The sequence below is a fragment of the Podarcis bocagei genome (assembly GCF_964188305.1).
Source record: "Podarcis bocagei genome assembly, chromosome: 17".
Classification (NCBI taxonomy): domain Eukaryota; kingdom Metazoa; phylum Chordata; class Lepidosauria; order Squamata; family Lacertidae; genus Podarcis; species Podarcis bocagei.
In genome coordinates this window covers 34,672,315-34,693,390 of record NC_138143.1, presented here as the reverse complement: position 1 = coordinate 34,693,390, position 21,076 = coordinate 34,672,315, and the positions used below count along the sequence as shown (strand labels likewise).

At 43.6% G+C, this 21,076-nt stretch overlaps 2 protein-coding genes across 2 annotated transcripts in view; one reads left to right on the top strand and one right to left on the bottom strand.

Moving 5' to 3' along the window:
• SRP72 (signal recognition particle 72) overlaps positions 1-21,076 on the bottom strand; it is a 216,911-nt gene that overhangs the window by 94,983 nt on the left and 100,852 nt on the right. The gene's annotated exons all lie outside the window — the stretch shown is intronic.
• Positions 330-21,074, top strand: POLR2B (RNA polymerase II subunit B). Its single transcript, XM_081176192.1, has 25 exons — positions 330-524; positions 1,048-1,120; positions 2,184-2,334; positions 2,479-2,591; positions 2,830-3,049; positions 3,906-4,064; positions 5,144-5,308; positions 5,785-5,981; positions 6,316-6,435; positions 6,567-6,753; positions 7,486-7,629; positions 8,721-8,860; positions 8,952-9,063; positions 9,430-9,584; positions 10,121-10,319; positions 10,836-11,004; positions 12,046-12,142; positions 13,854-13,948; positions 14,878-15,128; positions 15,211-15,300; positions 17,136-17,243; positions 17,435-17,548; positions 17,642-17,802; positions 18,841-19,036; positions 20,801-21,074. Exons 1-25 carry the CDS (start codon positions 506-508, stop codon positions 20,888-20,890), a joined length of 3,525 nt encoding a protein of 1,174 aa, XP_081032318.1. The 5' UTR covers positions 330-505; the 3' UTR covers positions 20,891-21,074.

Genomic DNA, 21,076 nt, shown 5'->3' with positions numbered 1-21,076 from the left:
GCTCACAGCCTATGCATTTATAAAATAAAATGTTAAATAAAAAGGACAGTTTATCTGAGATTCCTGCATTGCAGGGGCGGGGGGTTGGACTAGATGACCCTTGGGATCCCTTCCAACTCTACAATTCTATGACTTGTAATTTACGTATCTGAAAGGCCGATGGGGCCCTCTGCGCAGGCGCAAAACCTCTTCAGAGACCCCCATCCTCTTAACTATATTGGGGAGGGGCGGAAGAGAGGGTGGGAGGGGCCAGGAAGATTGCGCGCGCAGTGCAGCGCGAGCGGAAGTGACGTTTTGGAGGCCGAAAGGAAGTGGCCGCGCGCCGGCAGGGGGTTGGAATGAGAGCTTGTGCGCAGGCGCAGTCCTAAGCAAGTGCTCCTAATTTTCGGCTGCGTTTCGTTCTTTCTCTCAGAAAGGAGCTCGCGCGCTGCTCGGGTCTCGCCTTCCGTCCCCTCAGTTTCCTGCATTTTGGTTTAGTGACGTTCTGTGAGTCGCCTTCGCCAAGATGTATGACGCGGATGAAGGTGAGGTCCCACACAGGGAAAGCAGACCTGGGGGGGGGGGTCCTTCATCTGTCTATGGGGCGGTTGGGGTTTCTTGAGGGAGGGTCTAATGTCTTTCTTAGCTCTGAAAGGTAATCCCAGCTGTGACTATAGAGGAGAGGAATCAAGGCTTATGACATCTCTTCAGCCTGCTTCATAATAATGTGGGTTTTTTTGAGGGGTTATCCGTTAAGAAGACTCCAGCTGGATCAGATAGTGGAAGTAGAACATGCCATGAACCACTTGCAGAATCTCAGGCAGATCTCTGCCACACACACAGACAGACACACACACACACACACACACACACACCCCTGTTGTGCAGGAGGGATGCCAGAGTAAACCCTTAGACCAGGTTCAGTCTCCCTAAGGCTCACAGAGCAGGACTGGAGTCGGGGTTTATCAGTCAGGGAGTTTGGAAATAAGCACTTTTCATAAATGAGCCATTTGGTGAAAACTCTTAAAAGGAACGACATACTATTCCATGAAAATATTTGTTTTGCAGATATGCAATATGATGAGGACGATGATGAAATCACTCCAGATTTGTGGCAGGAAGCATGCTGGATTGTGATCAGGTAACTTTCCAAATGGAAAATACAACGGTTCTGATTTAGCCAAAGTCGAAACACTTTTTATAGTCTCACTGAAATTCAGAAGAATATGGCATACGTGTTTAGAATTATTTTATTCTGTTCTTTGAAAAATCACTTTATTGCTAAACATAGTGTTAAAGGTTAGACTTTCACTGTACACTTGAAATGAATGCTCCCAAATCTCCTGATATTGAGCATCTGTCTGATCACTTTTTTCATTCACTTCCTTCAATCTTTATTCTACTATTTTTTTCCTACCAAGTGCAGCTGTGCCTAAATCTCTTGAGGCTTATCTACAAGTAAGATGCCACTGAATGCTTGCTGCATTGTATGAATGGGCAAGAGCCACTTGCCAGACCCACAGATGTTGCTTACTTGTTAGCGTAATTGTCTTCAGATCGTCCTTTCTGGTCACATTCTCATTCCTTTCATCTTTTGGTTTGTTCTGCCAGAAGCAGCTAAAAAGTAAAAGCTCATTCTTCCCATAGATCAGTAACTGAACATGGAACAAATGCTATTCTTGCAGAAGGTCTCAGGTTCCATCCCTCACTTTTCTGGTAAAAGCAGGATTGGGAAAGACCTATGCTTGAGACCTTGGAAAGCTGCTGCCAGTCAGAATATACAGTACTTGGCTGGATGATGCAGTATAAGCTCACTTTCCCCAGCATAACCTCCTTATGCTACATATTTTTAACGAAGATCCTCCCTTCTTACCTCCAGTCCAAAGGGACATAAAACATTCTGTCTTATAGCGGGTATTCAGCCAGGAAATTTATCTGAGAGTTGTTCTAGGAGAATTAAAGGTAAGAGAACTTGAATTTTCATACAAATGATAATTAAAGATTTAATTTTTTATCAATTAATCATTTGCATTATTTGATTAAAACCTGTCAGCAGATTTTTAAATTAATACCAGTTGCGTAAACATTTTAGATGGTATGATACACACGGGAATCTAAGAATGAAAGCAATCTGCTTTTTACTTCAGAATTCTTGTTTTTGATCTTATACTAAATTGTTCATTCTCACAAATTACCTTCCAAAGTTCCTATTTTGATGAAAAAGGCCTGGTCCGACAGCAGCTAGATTCTTTTGATGAATTCATTCAGATGTCTGTGCAGAGAATTGTTGAAGATGCGCCACCAATTGATCTGCAAGCAGAAGCTCAACACGCTACAGGAGAAGTGGAAGAGCCAGTAAGAGCCAGTCTTATCATGTTAATTTTAATAATAATAATAATTCAAAGTAAGGTGTAAGTCAGGCATTCCAAATCCTGTCCTATGAAAGTTGTCACTTCTCATTGTATAGAATTTCTAAATGAAGCCTTGTGTTACTTTCAGCCACGCTACCTTTTGAAATTTGAGCAAATTTATCTCTCCAAGCCTACACATTGGGAAAGAGATGGTGCCCCATCACCTATGATGCCAAATGAAGCCAGGCTGCGAAACCTTACGTAAGCAATATCGACTTCTGTTATTAGTGATGATATATGGTGAAACCTCAGTTGTAGCAATGCCTGAAATACAGTAGCACAAAAAAACAACAACCAAAAAATCCTGGGCTAAATTTGTAGAGCTACCGGTATTTCTAGTTCAAATTCCCAACTACTTGGCAAAAAAACTCATCTTTATTTAACATTTAATTAATATTTAATTTTTTTCCATTGAAGCATGACAATTTCTCTTTCAAAGGTATTCTGCTCCGTTGTATGTGGACATAACGAAGACAGTTATTAAGGAAGGAGAGGATCAGTTGCAGACGCAGCATCAGAAAACTTTCATAGGCAAAATTCCTATCATGCTGCGATCCACCTACTGCTTATTAAATGGCTTAACAGACCGTGATCTTTGTGAGCTGAACGAATGCCCTCTTGACCCTGGTGGCTATTTCATTATTAATGGATCAGAAAAGGTAAGAATTAGGAATTCACATGAAAAAATGACTTGCACAGAAAATTCCATGCATTTGGTACACGGTAGCTTCACCCCATCTTCATCTTTGCTCACCAACCCCATCTACCTCCTGTCAATATTATCCCCATGTTGCACCTCACCAAACCTGCCCCTCTCTCCTTAGAGCTGTTCCTTTGTGGTTCACGTGAGCTGCCCACCCCAGATTCCTTCCTCTGCTGCCCTTCTCCTCACCCTCCAACGCTGCTGCAGTGGTCCAGCAGCTTTCACAAGGCGGTTGTCATGGTGTAGTTCACAGTGCCACCTGTCAGCAGTCAAATGAACTGCTGCATGTCGACAACCTTACCCTTTTATTATATGTAAGAAATGTCAAGAATGAAGTCCCATAGACCTCCTTTCTTGTAATCTTAATAGTTGATTGTAATCTAATGGGGTTGATTTTGTTTACCTTGGGGGGGCACATGGTGAATGCTTCATTGCTGAATAGAGAGCGCCCAGGTCTCCTTGAAATAAATAAAAAATTTAAAAATTGTCCAGTAGCACCTTAGAGACCAACTAAGTTTGTTCTGGGTATAAGCTTTCGTGTGCATACACACTTCTTCAGATACCTGAAGAAGTGTATCTGAAGAAGTGTGCATGCCCACGAAAATTTATACCCAGAACAAATTTAGTTGGTCTCTAAGGTGCTACTGGAGAATTTTTTATTCTTTTATTTTGTCTGCACCAGACAAACATGGCTACCTACCTGAATCCAGGTCTCCTTGGTCCAATGTCATGTGTTTGACAGCCAACGTTAATGTTACAAAAGTGGACTCTAAAACGAGCTACATCTTTGTTCTTGCTCATTCCCCAAACAGGTTCTGATTGCTCAAGAGAAGATGGCTACAAATACCGTATATGTGTTTGCAAAGAAAGATTCCAAATACGCCTACACCGGAGAGTGCAGGTCTTGCCTGGAAAATTCTTCTCGGCCCACAAGTACGATTTGGGTCAGCATGCTGGCCAGAGGCGGCCAGGTAAGCAATTTGGCCTAAATCTTGGGATTGCAAGAGGGTAAGAAGTCTGCCTAATGGCTGTGGTTCCCAAAGTGGAGCCCCTTAAGAAGACATAAGCAACTGTCAAGCAAACTACAAATGCTCTTATGACTCCTATCCTCTGTTGTGTTTGGCAAGGCAGTGGGTTTCTCTCCTGTTTCTCCCCCTCCCCTCGCCAGTTAGTTTAATACTAGTAATAGTTTAATACTAGCAACCAGTGGCCATCTGAAACTCTGTTTATTTTTGGCAGCTAAAAGTTCTGACCATCCGTGAATTGTACATATACATCTACAGTCTTGCATTACTCTGTACCTCTTCCGTCCTCTCCCTTCCCACCTTGATGGTGAACTTTTGTTTGCACATTGGGAAGGAGACGAGTGGTGGAGTTCCTCCTCAGAATTAGGGAAACAGGAATGAGAATCTGAGTTTGCATTTTGATCTACAGACCTGTCCTAGTCATGTTTACTTGGAATTAAGCAGCATTTAAATTGCAGGGGTTTGCCAAATAAACATGGTTAGGATCTGAGAGGCCCATTAATTTTAACAAGAAAAAAAAATGTTATTGAACTTAATTTGTCCCAAAGTACTTTGTATTTACAGCCCAATGTGTGATAATTTTTTTAAATAATTGTTTTGTAGTCCTTGCACATGCTCAGTGGAATTTTGACTCCTTTCTCTTTTATATATATATAGATGCCTTATCATAAACTGCTTTAAAAATCATCCCAAAAGCAGTTTTCTACGCAACATAAGGATCTGTTCAATAATCATGTCCAAAATCCCATTGGGCTTACAGAACTAGTTGCAGGGTTCTTTAACTGTGGGCTTTTCAAGTTACTGAGTCACCTGTTCATAGTTCTGAAGGATCAATTAGAAATGATGTAAACCTTAGTATTGCAGCAGTGGTTTGTACCATTGGAGTAAAGAGGTTTTTGAAATGTATCCTGTTCTGGATCGTATGGGCTTTAACCTTTGCTGAAAACAATATATTTGAAATGAATAAACTAATAAATATTTGCTCTTCGAAGACAAATGCCTTGAAAATCTGTTTTTATATCCAGGGTGCAAAGAAGAGTGCCATAGGTCAACGTATTGTGGCAACTTTGCCCTACATCAAGCAGGAAGTCCCCATTATTATCGTTTTCCGCGCACTTGGTTTTGTGTCTGACAGAGATATACTGGAACATATAATTTATGACTTTGAAGATCCTGAGATGATGGAAATGGTAATATCTTGATTTTTTTATATTGATCTGTGACATAGAGCTACACGTATATTCAGAAACCTTATGTAATGGAACCCAGCATGCAAAATTGGTTGCACTCAGTTTTACTTTTACCACCTAATTCTGTAATGTCTGCTTGCCAGTACAGTCATACCTTGGAAGTAGAATGGACTCCATTCCGGAAGTCCATTCGACTTCCAAAATGTTTGAAAACCAAAGCATGGCTTCTGATTGGCTGCAGGAAGCTCCTGCAGCCAACTGGAAGCTGTGGAAGCCCCGTCAGACATTCGGCCTCCAAAAGAACTTTCGAAAACCAGAACACTCACTTCCGAGTTTCGATCGTTCAGGAGCCGATTTGTTCGGGAGCCAAGGCGTTCGAGATCCAAGGTTACAACTGTATCTGACATCTAACTTTAATGCTGACTTCAGGAAGCTCCTCAACCCTGACAACACTGTCTTTTTAATATATATGATAGGTTAAGCCTTCATTGGATGAAGCGTTCGTCATCCAGGAACAGAATGTCGCGCTGAACTTCATCGGCTCAAGAGGCGCAAAGCCAGGAGTCACCAAGGAGAAAAGAATCAAGTATGCAAAAGAAGTTTTGCAGAAAGAGATGCTTCCGCATGTCGGTGTCAGTGACTTCTGTGAAACCAAAAAAGCTTACTTTCTCGGGTATGTAAATATACACAGTCTGCCTGTGGGAACTTACTTGCACATTATTTAGATGAGGGTTAAAAAATGAAGACAGAAGCCTATAGCAATATTCTTGATTACAGTAATAAATCAGCATAATAAATAATAATAAATATTTATTATAATAAATAATAAAAACAAATATTTTAGGAAATATTTACAAGTTCATTTTTCCCAAACGTCTTAGGTATATAATGTGTGGATATAAAGTGTTGATAACGTGTGATGTAATTTAAAAATAGCTTAATGTCCTCTTTTTGTCCCAGAAATCTGAATGCCCAACTCCTGTTAAATAACCTGCATATTTTGTTAGGTACATGGTTCATAGGCTTCTCCTGGCAGCTTTAGGGAGAAGGGAGCTGGATGACAGAGATCACTATGGCAACAAGCGGCTTGACCTTGCAGGCCCCCTGCTCGCTTTCCTGTTCAGAGGGTGAGTGCAACAAGTTCTTATTGTTATTTATCACTGATAATGTATGTTCAAAGGTTTTTCCAAAAGGTTTTATGGGGAAAGCTGGTCCCGTCTCCCTACAACTGATTTTTTTCTGATTTCTTTTTCTACAGAATGTTTAAGAACCTGCTGAAAGAAGTTAGAATATATGCACAAAAATTTATTGACAGAGGGAAAGATTTTAACTTGGAGCTGGCTATTAAAACCAGGATTATATCGGATGGCTTGAAATACTCATTAGCTACAGGGAACTGGGGAGACCAGAAGAAAGCTCACCAGGCCAGAGCTGGAGTATCTCAAGTAAGTGTTCAATCTATCTCATGAGGCTGTGTGTGTTGCAGGTAAACATGCCATTTGTATCTGAACCCCTCTAACTTGATCAGATTATTTTAGGGGTCTCACTGAAATCTGCCTTGTTTGACCTTTTTTTTTTGTCCTTCTTCGCCCTTGGCCTTAAGGAATCAAAGTGAAACAGCTGGAAGGTCATATGGGGCCTTGACCTGAGAGGAAAAGTTATCTTTTCTGCAAGAGAGCAGTTGTGGGTGGCTATGGGTTGTGAGCAAAGGGAATATGACATTTTGGGCATGAGAGCTAAGAAAAAGGTTGAGGACAGCAAGGGAGCAGATCTCACTCTTCCACTGTGCTCCTTCTAGATCTACACTTGCTTTACTGTAGCGTCAGATGCACCCTGGCTGCTTGCCAGGTCTGAATTGAACTCTTAGTAAATTGCCATGCTGGAGTCACGCTAAATGTTGTAATTGAATGTTCATTAACTGTACGATAACTCAGTTGGTTAGAGCATGGTGCTGATAACGCCAAGGTTGCAGGTTTAATCCCCATACAGGACAGCTGCACGCTTCTGCATTGCAGGGGGTTGGACTAAATAATCCTCAGGGTCCCTTCCAACTCTAGGATTCTATGTAACTTTCAATTTTAGTAACTGGATATTTAGCCCTTGGCAGTATTGATATGTGGTATATTCCTGGATCTCGTGAGGAAGCCTAAAAATGTCCTCTTGTTGCACCTCTGAAGGTATTGAACCGTCTCACCTTTGCATCTACGCTTTCCCACTTACGTCGTTTGAATTCCCCTATTGGCAGAGATGGCAAACTAGCAAAGCCCAGACAACTGCACAACACCTTGTGGGGAATGATTTGTCCTGCCGAAACACCAGAGGTAATGCGGAGATAGGATTGAAAACAAAGCATTCCGTGTGCTTCAGTGTTTTTCATCTATGTCTTTGCAATGGCAGTTGGTTTCATTTTTAGACTTCATAAAGAAATTTGATAAAGCCGGTGGTTTAGGGGAAAGCAATTTAGGAAGCCCTTGTGCTTCTCATAAGCTTATTAGGCTCCCAGTATGTTCCCAAGAACAATTCAAAGTGTTGGTGCTGACCTTTAAAGCTCTAAACTGCCTCGGCCTGAAGGAGCGTCTCCACCCCCATCGTCCAGCCCAGACACAGATCCAGCACAGAGGGCCTTCTGGGGGTTCCCTCATTGCGAGAAGGGAAGTTGCAAGGGAACCCGGCAGAGGGCCTTCTCGGCAGTGGCACCCACCTTGTGTAACGCCCTCCCATCAGATGTCAAGGAGATAGACAACTGCACGAATTTTAGAAGACCTCTGAAGGCAGCCCTGTATTGGGAAGTTTTTAATGTTTGATGTTTTACAGTATTACCGTATTTTTTTGCACCATAACACTCACTTTTTTCCTCCTAAAAAGTAAGGGGAAATGTCTGTGCGTGTTATGGAGGGAATGCCTACGGGTGGCATGCCTACGGATTTTTCTCCTCTAAAAACTATGTGCATGTTATGGTCGAGTGCGTGTTATAGAGCGAAAAATACGGTATGTTTCATATGTGTTGGAAGCCGCCCAGAGTGGCTGGGGAAACCCAGCCAGATAGGCAGGTTACAAATATAACAACAGCACATGCTTTTTCATTCAGAAGGTCTCGGTTCCAGCTTCTGTTATCTCCAGGTAGGGTTGTGAAAGTCCCCTGTCTGAAAACAGGAGTGTCCTATGTTCAATCTTCTCATTTGCACAATGGAGTGGTAGGCAGGTTTGAGAACTATCCTTAGTTTATACATGCCTCAAGTCTTTGGGGAGACCTGGGTGCTGTAGAATTTCTCAGCGGAAAGGGTTGATATGAACATGTCCATAAAGAAAGTTTTCAATTCAGAACTTTTGTGCCTTAGGAATTTCATGAAATCTGCACATGGTCTTAAAGAGATGCCGGTGTAAAAAATAACCGACTCCCATGTGTCCTTAGGGTCATGCTGTGGGGCTTGTAAAGAACCTAGCCCTAATGGCATATATCTCTGTGGGGTCTCAGCCATCCCCAATTCTGGAATTTTTAGAAGAATGGAGTATGGAAAACTTAGAAGAAATCTCTCCAGCAGCTATTGCAGAGTAAGTGTGAAAATGATGTTTCAGTATTGATAATGTCCATATGGTTCAATCTAGGACAACGTTCTCAAAACCCTTTTCTTCTTTTCTGAAGTGCTACAAAGATCTTTGTGAACGGCTGTTGGGTTGGGATACACAAGGACCCGGAGCAGCTCATGAACACACTAAGGAAACTGCGGCGTCAGATGGACATCATTGTGTCGGAGGTAGATATTGGGTCATAATATTGCTCTACCAAGTGGAACACAATAACTGGAATATTCATTGACTTGCTGCTATATTTCAGGTAGAGATTGTTAATACCTGGCTTGCTGAATCCGCTGAATCCGTTTAAAACTCAGAATAGCCAGTTCAAGCACTCTTTTGCATGTAATAAATCGCTTCTCCACAACCTGGTACCCTCCAGATCTTTTTCTCTTCAGTTCCCATCATCCCTGATCATTGGTTGAGCTGTCTGGGGCTGATGGGAATTGTAGTTTAAAACATCTTGGGAGTATCAGGTTGGCATAGGCTATGCTAAACATTTGCCATTCTCCTACCATTGTTTCTGAGCATTATGCTTTCTCATATAGGTGTCCATGATCAGGGATATCAGGGAGCGGGAAATTCGCATTTACACCGATGCTGGCAGGATTTGCCGCCCACTTCTAATTGTGGAAAAGCAAAAGCTGCTGCTGAAGAAGAGGCATATCGACCAGCTGAAAGAGCGTGAATATAACAACTACAGGTGGGAAACTTTGCACGGTGCTTCTATTCCTATCGCATTTCTCTTAAGGGACAGTGCGCATGTCTCGTGCTTCACCACCAGCATTTGTGAAACGGTGCTGTTCATGGTGGAGGAGGCAATATGCTGTAGCACACCAGCTGAAAAGATTATTTGCCAGTGAACATCCGTTACCGAATTAGTGCTTCTGGCGGAGTCGATTGTGTGTTACAGCATTCCGTGTAAATGGGCATAAGGGCTTCAAAATTGCATCAACGCTGCTCATTTATTCTAAGTCCTGAAGGTGGTGAAAGATTTGCAGTTGCATTAAATGAAAACTGGATAGCTCTGTTGGGTAGAGTGTGCTGCTGATAATGCCGAGGTTTGTAAGTTTGATCCCCGTATGGGATGGCTGCATATTCCCAACTAGATGAGCCTCAGGGTCTTTTCCAACTCTAGGATTCTAAGTTCACCAGTTGCAAATGGACAACACTTGCTTGATATAAAATCAGATATTTGGACCTAAAATAAACGAGGCCTTTTTTTTTTCTTTTTTAAAGCTGGCAGGATCTGGTGGCCAGTGGTGTAGTAGAATACATTGACACCCTAGAAGAGGAGACTGTCATGCTGGCCATGACTCCGGATGACTTGCAGGAGAAAGGCGTTGCCTACTGTTCAACCTACACCCACTGTGAGATTCACCCATCCATGATCCTAGGCGTCTGCGCATCGATTATCCCGTTTCCTGATCACAACCAGGTTTGTAGAATTTGTTATAAGGTAGACAATAAAAGGGGACGCGGGTGGCGCTGTGGGTTAAACCTCAGCGCCTAGGACTTGCCGATCGCATGGTCGGCGGTTCGAATCCCCGCAGCAGGGTGCGCTCCCGTTGCTCGGTCCCAGCGCCTGCCAACCTAGCAGTTCGAAAGCACCCCCGGGTGCAAGTAGATAAATAGGGACCGCTTACTAGCGGGAAGGTAAACGGTGTTTCTGTGTACGGCTCTGGCTTGCCAGAGCAGCTTTGTCACGCTGGCCACGTGACCCGGAAGTGTCTGCGGACAGCGCTGGCTCCCGGCCTCTTGAGTGAGATGAGCACACAACCCCAGAGTCTGTCAAGACTGGCCCGTACGGGCAGGGGTACCTTTACCTTTAGACAATAAAAAGTTTTATCACTGGACCATGGCAGAATATGTAAGATCTGCTTGTGTGTGCAAATATTTTTTAAAAACCTGCAATTATGTTTTCCATCTTAATTATCTTCTTTTACCTTTATAGTCTCCTAGGAACACATACCAGTCTGCTATGGGGAAACAGGCTATGGGTGTTTACATTACCAACTTCCATGTCCGTATGGATACCCTTGCCCATGTCCTGTATTATCCTCAGAAACCCCTTGTAACAACCCGCTCTATGGAATACCTGCGATTCAGAGAGTTGCCGGCAGGTATGTTTACAAGGTCCTCTTCTGAAACTTCTTTGCACTGCTTCTGAAATTTAGTACTCGGAACCCTGATCACAGGGAGGGACACTTTGAGAGATAAGACGGCCCCTTGGCCCTTACCTGAGTGGGGCAAAAGTGGTTTGGCAGTGACAGAGCCCAACTGTACAAGCTGTTCCTGCTGCAGCAGGAAGATTTGCCTCGGCTGGTGGAAGAGGATAGTCCTTTGCGAACTGTCTTGCAAAGAGGTGGTGGTTTTTCTCCTTCCCAGTTTCGCAACATGTTTCTGATGTTTTCATGTCAAATTGCCCTGACACGAAAACTACGCTTCCACCTACAGTCAGAACATAATATAAAACAACTTGGGGAGGGGGCTATTCCCTTGGTGTGGGGTGTTCTATACCCAGTACGCATGTTGGGTCAGAGTGCTCTTTGGCTATTGCGTAGTCATGAAGCCAACTGATATCAGTGCTCCTTAGGAGCATTCCTCAAGATAATTTTTCTTGTTCGGGCCCATACTTTTGGGCATTAGTTTTTGCTTCTCCTTGCTTGTACTTTCCTTATTGCATCCCACCAAGGTGGTGGTTTCCCAGCTTTTCAGCAAGCGCAAGGTATTTCTAGAATTCCAACTGTACTCTTCTTAGCCAGACCAGAAATACGGATTATTAGGCTCACAATGGACCATCTCCTATGAAGAACACAGGCATAATTGTTCGTTCACTTGCACAGGATGTAGTGAGCGGAAAGCAGTTGCAGAGGGGCAGGAGGAACATTTGAGAGGCCACTACAAACAAAATACTTTGCTTGAAATGCCTGCACCTCACCAAAATGAGGTTCCTGTTACATAACAGCATTGCCAGGATTCACCACAAGGAGTCACTAGAGAGGTTTAAGAAATCACTTCCACACACCTGCCATGTGCTTGTATTTTGTATTGACATTCTTGTTTCTGGGTACATGATAATAGAAATGCCAATTGATTACAATACAAGATGGAGAAGTTGTGATGTGTGATGACCGAGTCGTGCTCTTGAATCTCTCCTACAGGCATCAACTCTATTGTGGCCATAGCTTCATATACTGGATATAACCAAGAAGACTCTGTCATCATGAACCGTTCGGCAGTCGATAGGGGCTTCTTCAGGTCTGACCTACTTGACTTAGACTTCTGTATGAGGCAGTCCTTTAGGATAAAGACCTCAAGGATTGCCTCTCCCTATATAAACCGTCTCAGACCCTGAGATCATCTTCTGAGGCCCTCCTTTATTTGCCTCCTCCTCGAGACATCCCGAGGGTGGCAACATGAGAATGGGCCTTCTCTGTAGTGGCTCCCCGTTTGTGCAATGCTCTCCCCGTGGACGTTTGCCTGGCACCTTCATTATATATTCTTAGGTGCCAAGTGAAAACGTTCCTCTTCAATCAGGCCTTTGGCTGGTTAATATTCTGTAGCCTTTTAAATGTGTTTGTGGGAAGGGTGTGTGTGTCTGTGTGTGTGTGTGTGTGTGTGTTATTATTTTGCTCTTTTGTTTTAATTATTTACTTGTTTTTATACTGAATTTTATCCTGTGAACCACCATGAGATCGTACCATGAAGGGGTGGTATATAAATCTAATTTCAGTCGTACCTCGGAAGTCAAACAGAATCCATTCCGGAAGTCCGTTTGACTTCCAAAACATTCGGAAACCAAGGTGAGGCTTCCGATTGGCTGCAGGATGCTCCTGCAGACAAATTGGAAGCCGCATAAGCCGTGTTGGACGTTCGGGTTCCAGAGAACGTTTCCAAACCAGAACACTCACTTCCGGGTTTGCTCCGTTCGGGAGCTAAAACGTTCAACTCGCAAGGCGTTCATCAAACAAGGTACGACTGTGATTAATTCTCAAGTGGTGTTCTGCAGTTTCATGCATGGGAAGTGTAATTGCAATAGGACAGTGGCTTTCAGACTTTGCACCTCCAGAGAACAGTTTTTGAATAGATCTGCCAAGGACCACTTGCCAATTGTGTGTACACACATGCTTCCCTGCGCGGCTGATACTGCAGTGGTATATCCTGGTAGGCAGTCTTGGGACATGAGGGATGCTGACCAGATTTGTTAGGTCTCGCTCAGCAGAGGATAGAGTGTGCCTCAGAAGATAGTGTTCAACTCTCCCCTAAATCAGCAGTGGCATGCAAGATATCTATCATGGCAATCTGCTTCTGCAACTTTCCCCTCATATATACTTAAAAGGAAGCCCAGAATGCTCCAGATCACAGTTCAAAAACCACCGCAGTAGGCAGATAACTGATGAGTGAAAACATGTGAAGTTGTCACATTGACCTTTATGTTTTCATGCAGGCCATATTGTGTGAGGGCAGACTCCTGGTTGGCTGAATGTTTTTAATGATGAAGGCTTGCATCAAAAATGTGCTTGGTACTTCCTGAGGAGGAGAGCTCATTTTCCCAGTGCCAGGAGGCCTTTGCAATTCTCAGCAGGGAAATGTCTCTTGTGGCATTGCCTTAAATCAATAAGTTCCCTGGAAGTCCCTTGTCGGCAGCTAGTTTTCTTGAAATAACCTCTTTGAGAAGGCTGCAAGGGGGGTGGTAGGCTTTTATTGCAACCTCTGCCCCACCCCCACTAACCTAACAATACATTTTGTTTTCCACACCTTTCACCTCTAATTGACTGTGGGGTGGATTTAGCCAAGGGGCTTCTAGTTGCCGACTCTTAATAGGACTGCTTCAGCTGTTTCCCTCAGTATTGCATCCTATTCTTGACTGAGGCACACCCTGTACCGTATCTGTTTGAAATATTGCTTGAATTGGAAGAGTGGTCTTGGGTTTGGATTTGAGGCCTTTTTCATTCCCCTCCCCCTTCAGATCTGTATTCTATCGTTCTTACAAAGAGCAAGAGTCCAAGAAAGGATTTGACCAAGAGGAAGTGTTTGAGAAACCTACTCGTGAAACGTGTCAAGGTAAGAATAAACAAGGATTCTTGAGAACCAGGCCGACAGGTTGCTGCTCAAAACTTTGATTCCCCTGTGTCTTTATAAATCAAAAAGAGCGATGCAACTTCCCCTTTATGTTCTTGCACATTCTCTTGCAGGGAAAGGAACTACTGGGTTGTTGTTTTTTGTATGTTATCCCTTGTAACGACAGATTAGATTTTAAACTAGTTAACCTGGGTTTATATTGCACTGGTGTGATAGGCAATGCAAATACACTTCATACAGATTAAATGCTTCCTAGGGATGGTTTCTTTGAGATCACAAATTTGGGTGAAACAGATGAGTTGCCCCCCCCCCCCTTTAGCATAAATGTTAAAAATTTAACTTAGCACATCTTACCCCATTAACCTAGCTGTTCAGCAACATAACTAAATAACAGTGACAGTGCTGGAAGTGACAGCCCCTCCCCCATTAGTATGTCTGGTTCTTTCCCCTGCATGCATCTGGCTTTGCTGGATCATGGCCTCAAAGGACGAAGCTGAACTCAAAGGCCACCCAATCACCTTAAGAACATGTGGTGGTCTGCAGTACAACCACACTTAGGAATTGCACTATGGGATTACTTGAAATTGCAGAGAACCAAGGTCAGCCATGCGCTGTGTATGATTTAGCCATCCAGCCGTATATTTTTACCATGCAGGAAGCCAAAATTGGGGTGGGGGCAGTGCTTTTTTTTAGGGGGTACTCGGGGGTGTGCAGTACTGGCACCTCTTTTTGTTGTTAAAGAGTGTGGCATTTGCTCTAACAACTTCATGGTGAGTACCGGCACCTATTTTTGTGTATATATATATATATAGAAATCACTGGGGATGGGGGATGATTTTGTAAGCCTTTGATGTGCTGGTATGCTTGTGTTCAGCTAGGTGGGTTGCAAGTTGTGCATTTGTTTTCCCCAGGGATGAGGCACGCCATCTATGACAAACTGGACGACGATGGCTTGATTGCACCCGGCGTGCGCGTCTCGGGAGATGACGTCATCATCGGCAAGACGGTAACTTTGCCCGAGAACGAAGACGAGCTGGAGAGCACCAACCGCCGTTACACCAAGAGAGACTGCAGCACTTTCTTACGCACGAGCGAAACGGGCATTGTGGATCAGGTCATGGTTACCTTGAACCAGGAGGGATACAAGTTTTGTAAAATTAGGGTAAGCATAGGAGTTATGCGTGATCATTTGCTAATGATAAAGCCATAATTCTGGAGTAACGGACTGTCCTCTTTATCTCCAGGTGCGCTCTGTGAGAATCCCACAAATTGGAGATAAGTTTGCCAGCAGACATGGGCAGAAAGGTACCTGTGGAATCCAGTACAGACAAGAGGTAAAAGCAGCCTGTTTTTTTGATGCAAGGGAGAAACATGCTTAGAAATCTGTATTTGAAGCTATTGTCATTATTTTGATTTATTACCTGCCTACTTTATTACCTACACACTGCAAGCTTCAAAGGCCATGGTGGAGACGTACTGTATTTTTCTGTGTAAGAGACTGTTTTTTGCTTTAAAAAAATTAGGCCAAAATAAGGTATGTTGAGTGAGCGAGCGATTGGCAACAGCGACCCCCCAAAAAAGAAAAACAATTCAAGGGTGGTCTCCCCCCCAATGTTAACAACCTCCCAAAAAAACCGCCCCAACTTTTTAAAATTAAGTTTGGGATCCAAAAATAGGGGTCATCTTATACATGGGGGCGTCTTATGCACGGAAAATATAGTATATCTTCAGTGTTCGGAAACTGTTATTAGTGAAGGTGTCAGGCACACCTCTGTACAAAGGGAGTTCTGCAACTCAGGGGTTGCCTCAGGGTATGCTTTGTCCCAGACCACCACCACCCCTAGCTTCTGAGGGGGGTGGAACTACCAAGAGGGTCCCTTCTGCTGATCTTAATGTATCATAATTTCAAAATGCTGGTCTTCAACCTGAAAAGGTCACTCATCTAGGAGAAGGAAAACTCTGCTCCTAAATCTCTACTGCCTTCTGGGATATCTTTGGATTTGTGTAAGGTTTACTCCTTAGCTATTTTTTTTCTCCCATAGTGGAGTACCTAGGATGGTTGGTTGGCACCTTGTATGCCTCCTTTTTGCAACTCTTGCAGCCAAGCTGGTGCCAAACGTATTGCTCTGCTTTCCTCTGGACCACATCAGTGAGGCCGAGATGGAGGTCTTGTAATCTAGCCAGCCCAGGATCTCCATTCACACTGCCCAGACTTGCACCCCAGGGAAGTCACTTTGGTGCTGCTAATGCAGTGGTTTGACATCACCCCCACAGGCACATTCCATTGTCTCTTGAGACAGACGGATGCCAACAATTATGGTGTTCAACAAGCAACCAAAAGCTTGACCAATCAAGTTCTTTGTGAGCCGCTCTGGGGAAAGCGTTCTGTAACCGTGGCAGTACAGAGAAGGCCCTACACAGATCAAATATTCCTTTGGGGGCAGGAATGTTTGTACGAAAGGAGGCAGTGCACAAGGACATTAGGCCTCAGCCATTTAAGGGCTTTAAAGTGTATGTAACTGGCTCTTAAAAATACACAGGAAGCCTGTGCAGCTGAAAAACGATAATTTAATTTGCTTCCTGTAACAAGTCACTGTCAAAGGTGTAGGGCAGCAGAATTCTGAGCTAGATAAAAAACTTCTGGATCATGTTCAAGGGCAACCCTATGTAGTGTTACTTAAGATAAAAACTGAGTGTTCATAAAACAGAATTGTCAGTGCACAGCTGGACAGTAGCAGAAATTCAGAACAGATTGAAAGCCTGGTGGAACAAACCCATTTTTACAGCTTGTCTAAGAATCCTGGTGCACTGTACAAAAAAGCAGTTGATTCACAGCAAGTAAATGTGCATTAATCAGAATTATATACAGTCGTACCTTGGTTCTCAAACAGAATCCATTCCGGAAGCCCGTTCAACTTTTGAAAACCAAGACACAGTTTCCAATTGGCTGCAGGAGCTTCCTGCACTCAATTGTAAACTGTGGAAGCCGCGTCGGACGTTCAGCTTCCAAAAAACATTCGCAAACCGGAACACTCACTTCCAGGTTTGCTGTGTTCAGGAACCAAAACGTTAAGAGTCGCAAGGCGTTTGAGATCCAAGGTACGACTGTATACATATATAAAATGTTTACAGAAAGCAGCTATAAGTGCCATTTTCCTTTCCTGTCTAGGACATGCCTTTCACCTGCGAAGGTATCACCCCCGATATAATCATCAATCCTCATGCCATCCCTTCACGTATGACCATTGGTCACTTGATTGAATGTCTGCAAGGGAAGGTAAGAACGGGGGAATATTGAAGTGACGTGAAAAGTCACAAAAAAGCAGCATGGTGGGGTGTTTGCAGGCTTTTTCGATGGTGTTTCAAATATGTCAGATTTCACTTAAACAAGCTGTGCCTTGGAGCGTAACCCCTGCATAAATTGGGAGCTGCCTGTACTCTGTTAAACTACCTGCCTCCCCTTTTTAGGTATCGGCAAATAAAGGAGAAATCGGTGACGCCACACCTTTCAATGATGCAGTCAACGTGCAGAAGATTTCTAACTTGCTGTCTGACTATGGCTACCATCTGAGGGGAAATGAGGTACGTCATGGTCTTGAGTGGCAACAGGAGCTCAACCGTGCTGCCACGTTGCCTGTGATTTGGTGTTCACGAAGTCTCGTTCTTTCCCTCCAGGTTTTGTACAATGGCTTCACTGGCCGCAAAATCACATCGCAGATCTTTATCGGCCCTACTTACTACCAGCGGTTAAAACACATGGTAGATGACAAAATCCATTCCCGTGCAAGAGGGCCAATTCAGATCCTTAATAGGCAGCCCATGGAAGGTCGATCCCGGTAAGAAATAGATGTGCGCCTTAATGACATGTTGTCCGGAGCAATGAAGGGTCGGTCTGTAGTTCTTGCCTTTCAAAAACCATAATCTGAGGAGGGAGATGGGCTCAGGTGTCTAAAATGAAATGACAGGCCATTTTCTCAGTTGCCTGTGGTATAAGCATGAATCCCTTGCAGGTGGCCAGGCGCAGACTCTTGTCTAAAATGTAAGAGGGCTTGTTCTTTCACACAATCAAATGACATTGGTAGAGGTGGGCTTGGAATTTTTTTGGGGGGGGGGTTAGTCATTTTTGTGGACTGACTTGAAAGTCTTTGGAAAGGAGGTTGCATAGGTGCACCCTGGCTGGTTATTGTCACCTTCTGTGGGCAGAAAACATTTGCAGATAAATCTTAAATTGGTTTGCATGTAAAGCAGCCGATGACCTTGACGTGCTTTGCACTATTTCCCCTCCTACGTAAAAGTTAACACGAACACTGTGTCAAGAAAAGCTGAATTCTGCAACCTTTAAATTAAGTATAGTGACGCGACTTACTTAGCATTCTTTTAATTCTTCAGGTTTTGCAACTTTGCATAATATATTCTACTCGTCACAGGAGAAGCCAATGTTTTTAGTTTCTGAAATTTCCCCCGAGCTTTGCCCACAGATTTTTCACGCATATATTCACAACATCAGGGCTAGAATATTGCTTTGAAAGCTCAGGGAACTGGGTTGTCTGAACTTCCTACAATCCAGAATCTTATCATTGCTGAATGTCCCTTTGATTTCCCCCTGTGCTGTTTCCTGCATAGACAACATTCATACATAGCACAGATAGCCTGAGAAAATCCCAACCATTTTTTTAGCATCTTCTGTAAAAAATAATAATCCTCATTTCTTAACTTCCTCCAGAAAGTTGGATTTGGTTATTTTTGGCAGTCCACTTAGATTCTGCTCCAGTAGTTTATTGTATTTAGGGCAGTGTGGGTATAACTTAGCCTTCTGGCTTAGAAAAATGTGGAATTAAACAAGCTTGTTTCTCTCTCCCCCCGCCCCCAAAAAGTGATGGTGGCCTTCGTTTTGGAGAAATGGAGAGAGACTGTCAGATTGCTCACGGCGCAGCACAGTTCTTACGAGAGAGATTGTTTGAGGCATCAGACCCATATCAGGTTCACGTGTGCAACCTGTGCGGCTTAATGGCAATAGCAAACACCAGGACACACACCTACGAGTGCAGAGGCTGCCGTAATAAGACACAGGTACGTGGAAAGATACCTGTTTCTCTCTCACCCTCCTTAGAGTCTGCACACAGCACTGCTTAATCCTTTCTCATCCTTTTGGGTCCCACCTTCAGGCCTTCTGCCATTTCGAAACCCTCTGCAAAATCTGTTGCTTCCGCCAAAACCTTCCCTGTCTGTTTTGTGCTGTCTGCAAACCCCTTATTCACTACATTGTTCCACACGATTGCCTTACATCTGGGTTTAATAAGGGTCATGGGAAACCCAGGGCAGCATAGCAGTGCAAAGAATGTCTTGTGGTTCCACTGTGTGTAGCATGCTCATCGCCTAAGGTACTAGGTTAGATTTTAGAACTTAACTTGGACCTTTCCTTGTTTTGAGATGCATTCCGTCCATTGGGTGGGTTTGCTTAGTGCAGGGGTGGGGAACTTTTGGCCCTCCAGATGTTGGGCTCCTGATTGTAGTTGGGTCCCAACTGGCAGCTGTAGCCCTACATTAGTTGGAGGGTCACAGCTTCCCTATGCTTGACTGCTGGCTCCCAACTCTGGATCACACCAAATTGAAGCAAGGCAATGCCGAAGTTGTATCTGTGTATCAGTAGTGTGCTGAGTGAGGGCCAATCCATTGAAGCTCAGCTGAGATGCGATAGAAATTACGAGAGCAGGATGTGGTGTTCAGCCTCTTCTAGATAGGGTTGCATTCCCCTAAGGCAGGCTATAGTTTGACTTTTCTCACTTGTTTGTTACTTGTCTATCTAGTAACTGTTTGGATCTGTCATGATGATATCCAAACATAAATACTGTATCTGTCTACATGTATACAGATGTCAAAGAGAAAAACTACAACCAGACTTTTAGAAGACATCTGAAGGCAGCCCTGTTTAGGGAAGCTTTTAATGTTTAATAGACTACTGTATTTTAATATTCTGTTGGAAGCCGCCCAGAGTGGCTGGGGAAACCCAGCCAGATGGGCGTGGTATAAATACAACAACAACAATAATAATTAATTATTATTTCTATGAAATAAAGATCCCTTTATATGTTTATTTCATAACCTTAAATGACTTCATAGGCATGGGAGAAGGGAAGGCTTCCTGAAGAATGACAATGGGAGGGTGTGGTAGATCACTGCCAGTTTTGGATACTGGATAGTAGCCTATAAGGAATCAGGGTTTGCAACCGGTGGTTGCTGACAGAACCAGCACTCTCTGGTGGTCCAAGTGGAATCTGAAGCATGCATTGCCTTATATCCCCTAAGCCTGGGGCGGTAGCTGCAGCCCTTCCTGGGCAGACAGAACCTGGCCACTGCTCCTTGGTAAGCTCCATATTAGATGCCTACAGCATGTTGCCGTATGTGATCCAGATGCAATTCAAAGGGCTTGGGAGCCTGATATCTGAAGGACTGCCCATCGGAGACATTGCCCCACTCTTGAAGTTAGCTTTCACACCCAGCCACCACCCCTTTCTCACAGGTGGCACCATGTACATAGATTGCCTTCCTAAGGGATGCTTGCCTGGTGCTGCTGACTTTGTCATCCCAGCACCAGGCAAACACTTTTTAAAAATTTGCCCATGCTTTCCAGCATGTCGCTGAAGCTGTTTTTTTCAGTTCTTCTGAGGATTTAGCACCCCGTTTCTGTTGCTTTTTTCAGATTTCAACATTGAGTCCTGCTGCATTTGTTCCTTTAATTATTGTGAGAGCTGCCCTGGGAGTTTTAATGGGGAGGTTGGTGCCTAAATATTGAAAAATACATTTTTTACTAATATTTGTCAACCTTTTTTTCAGATTTCTCTGGTTAGAATGCCGTACGCATGCAAACTCCTTTTCCAGGAACTGATGTCGATGAGTATCGCACCTCGAATGATGAGTGTGTAGCCTTCAAACAGATCTCCCTTCTCCTGGGCGCCAAGTGATTTTTACCCTTCTGAATTTTTTGAGTCGCATGCTTTCTTTAAATGTTTTTAAAATTCAGAAACCTATTTCATGGCTGAGGATTTTCAGACTGTTTAGTGTGTGAGCTCATTTTTTTATAAATAGAAATAAAAGCTTTTCAGTCATGTA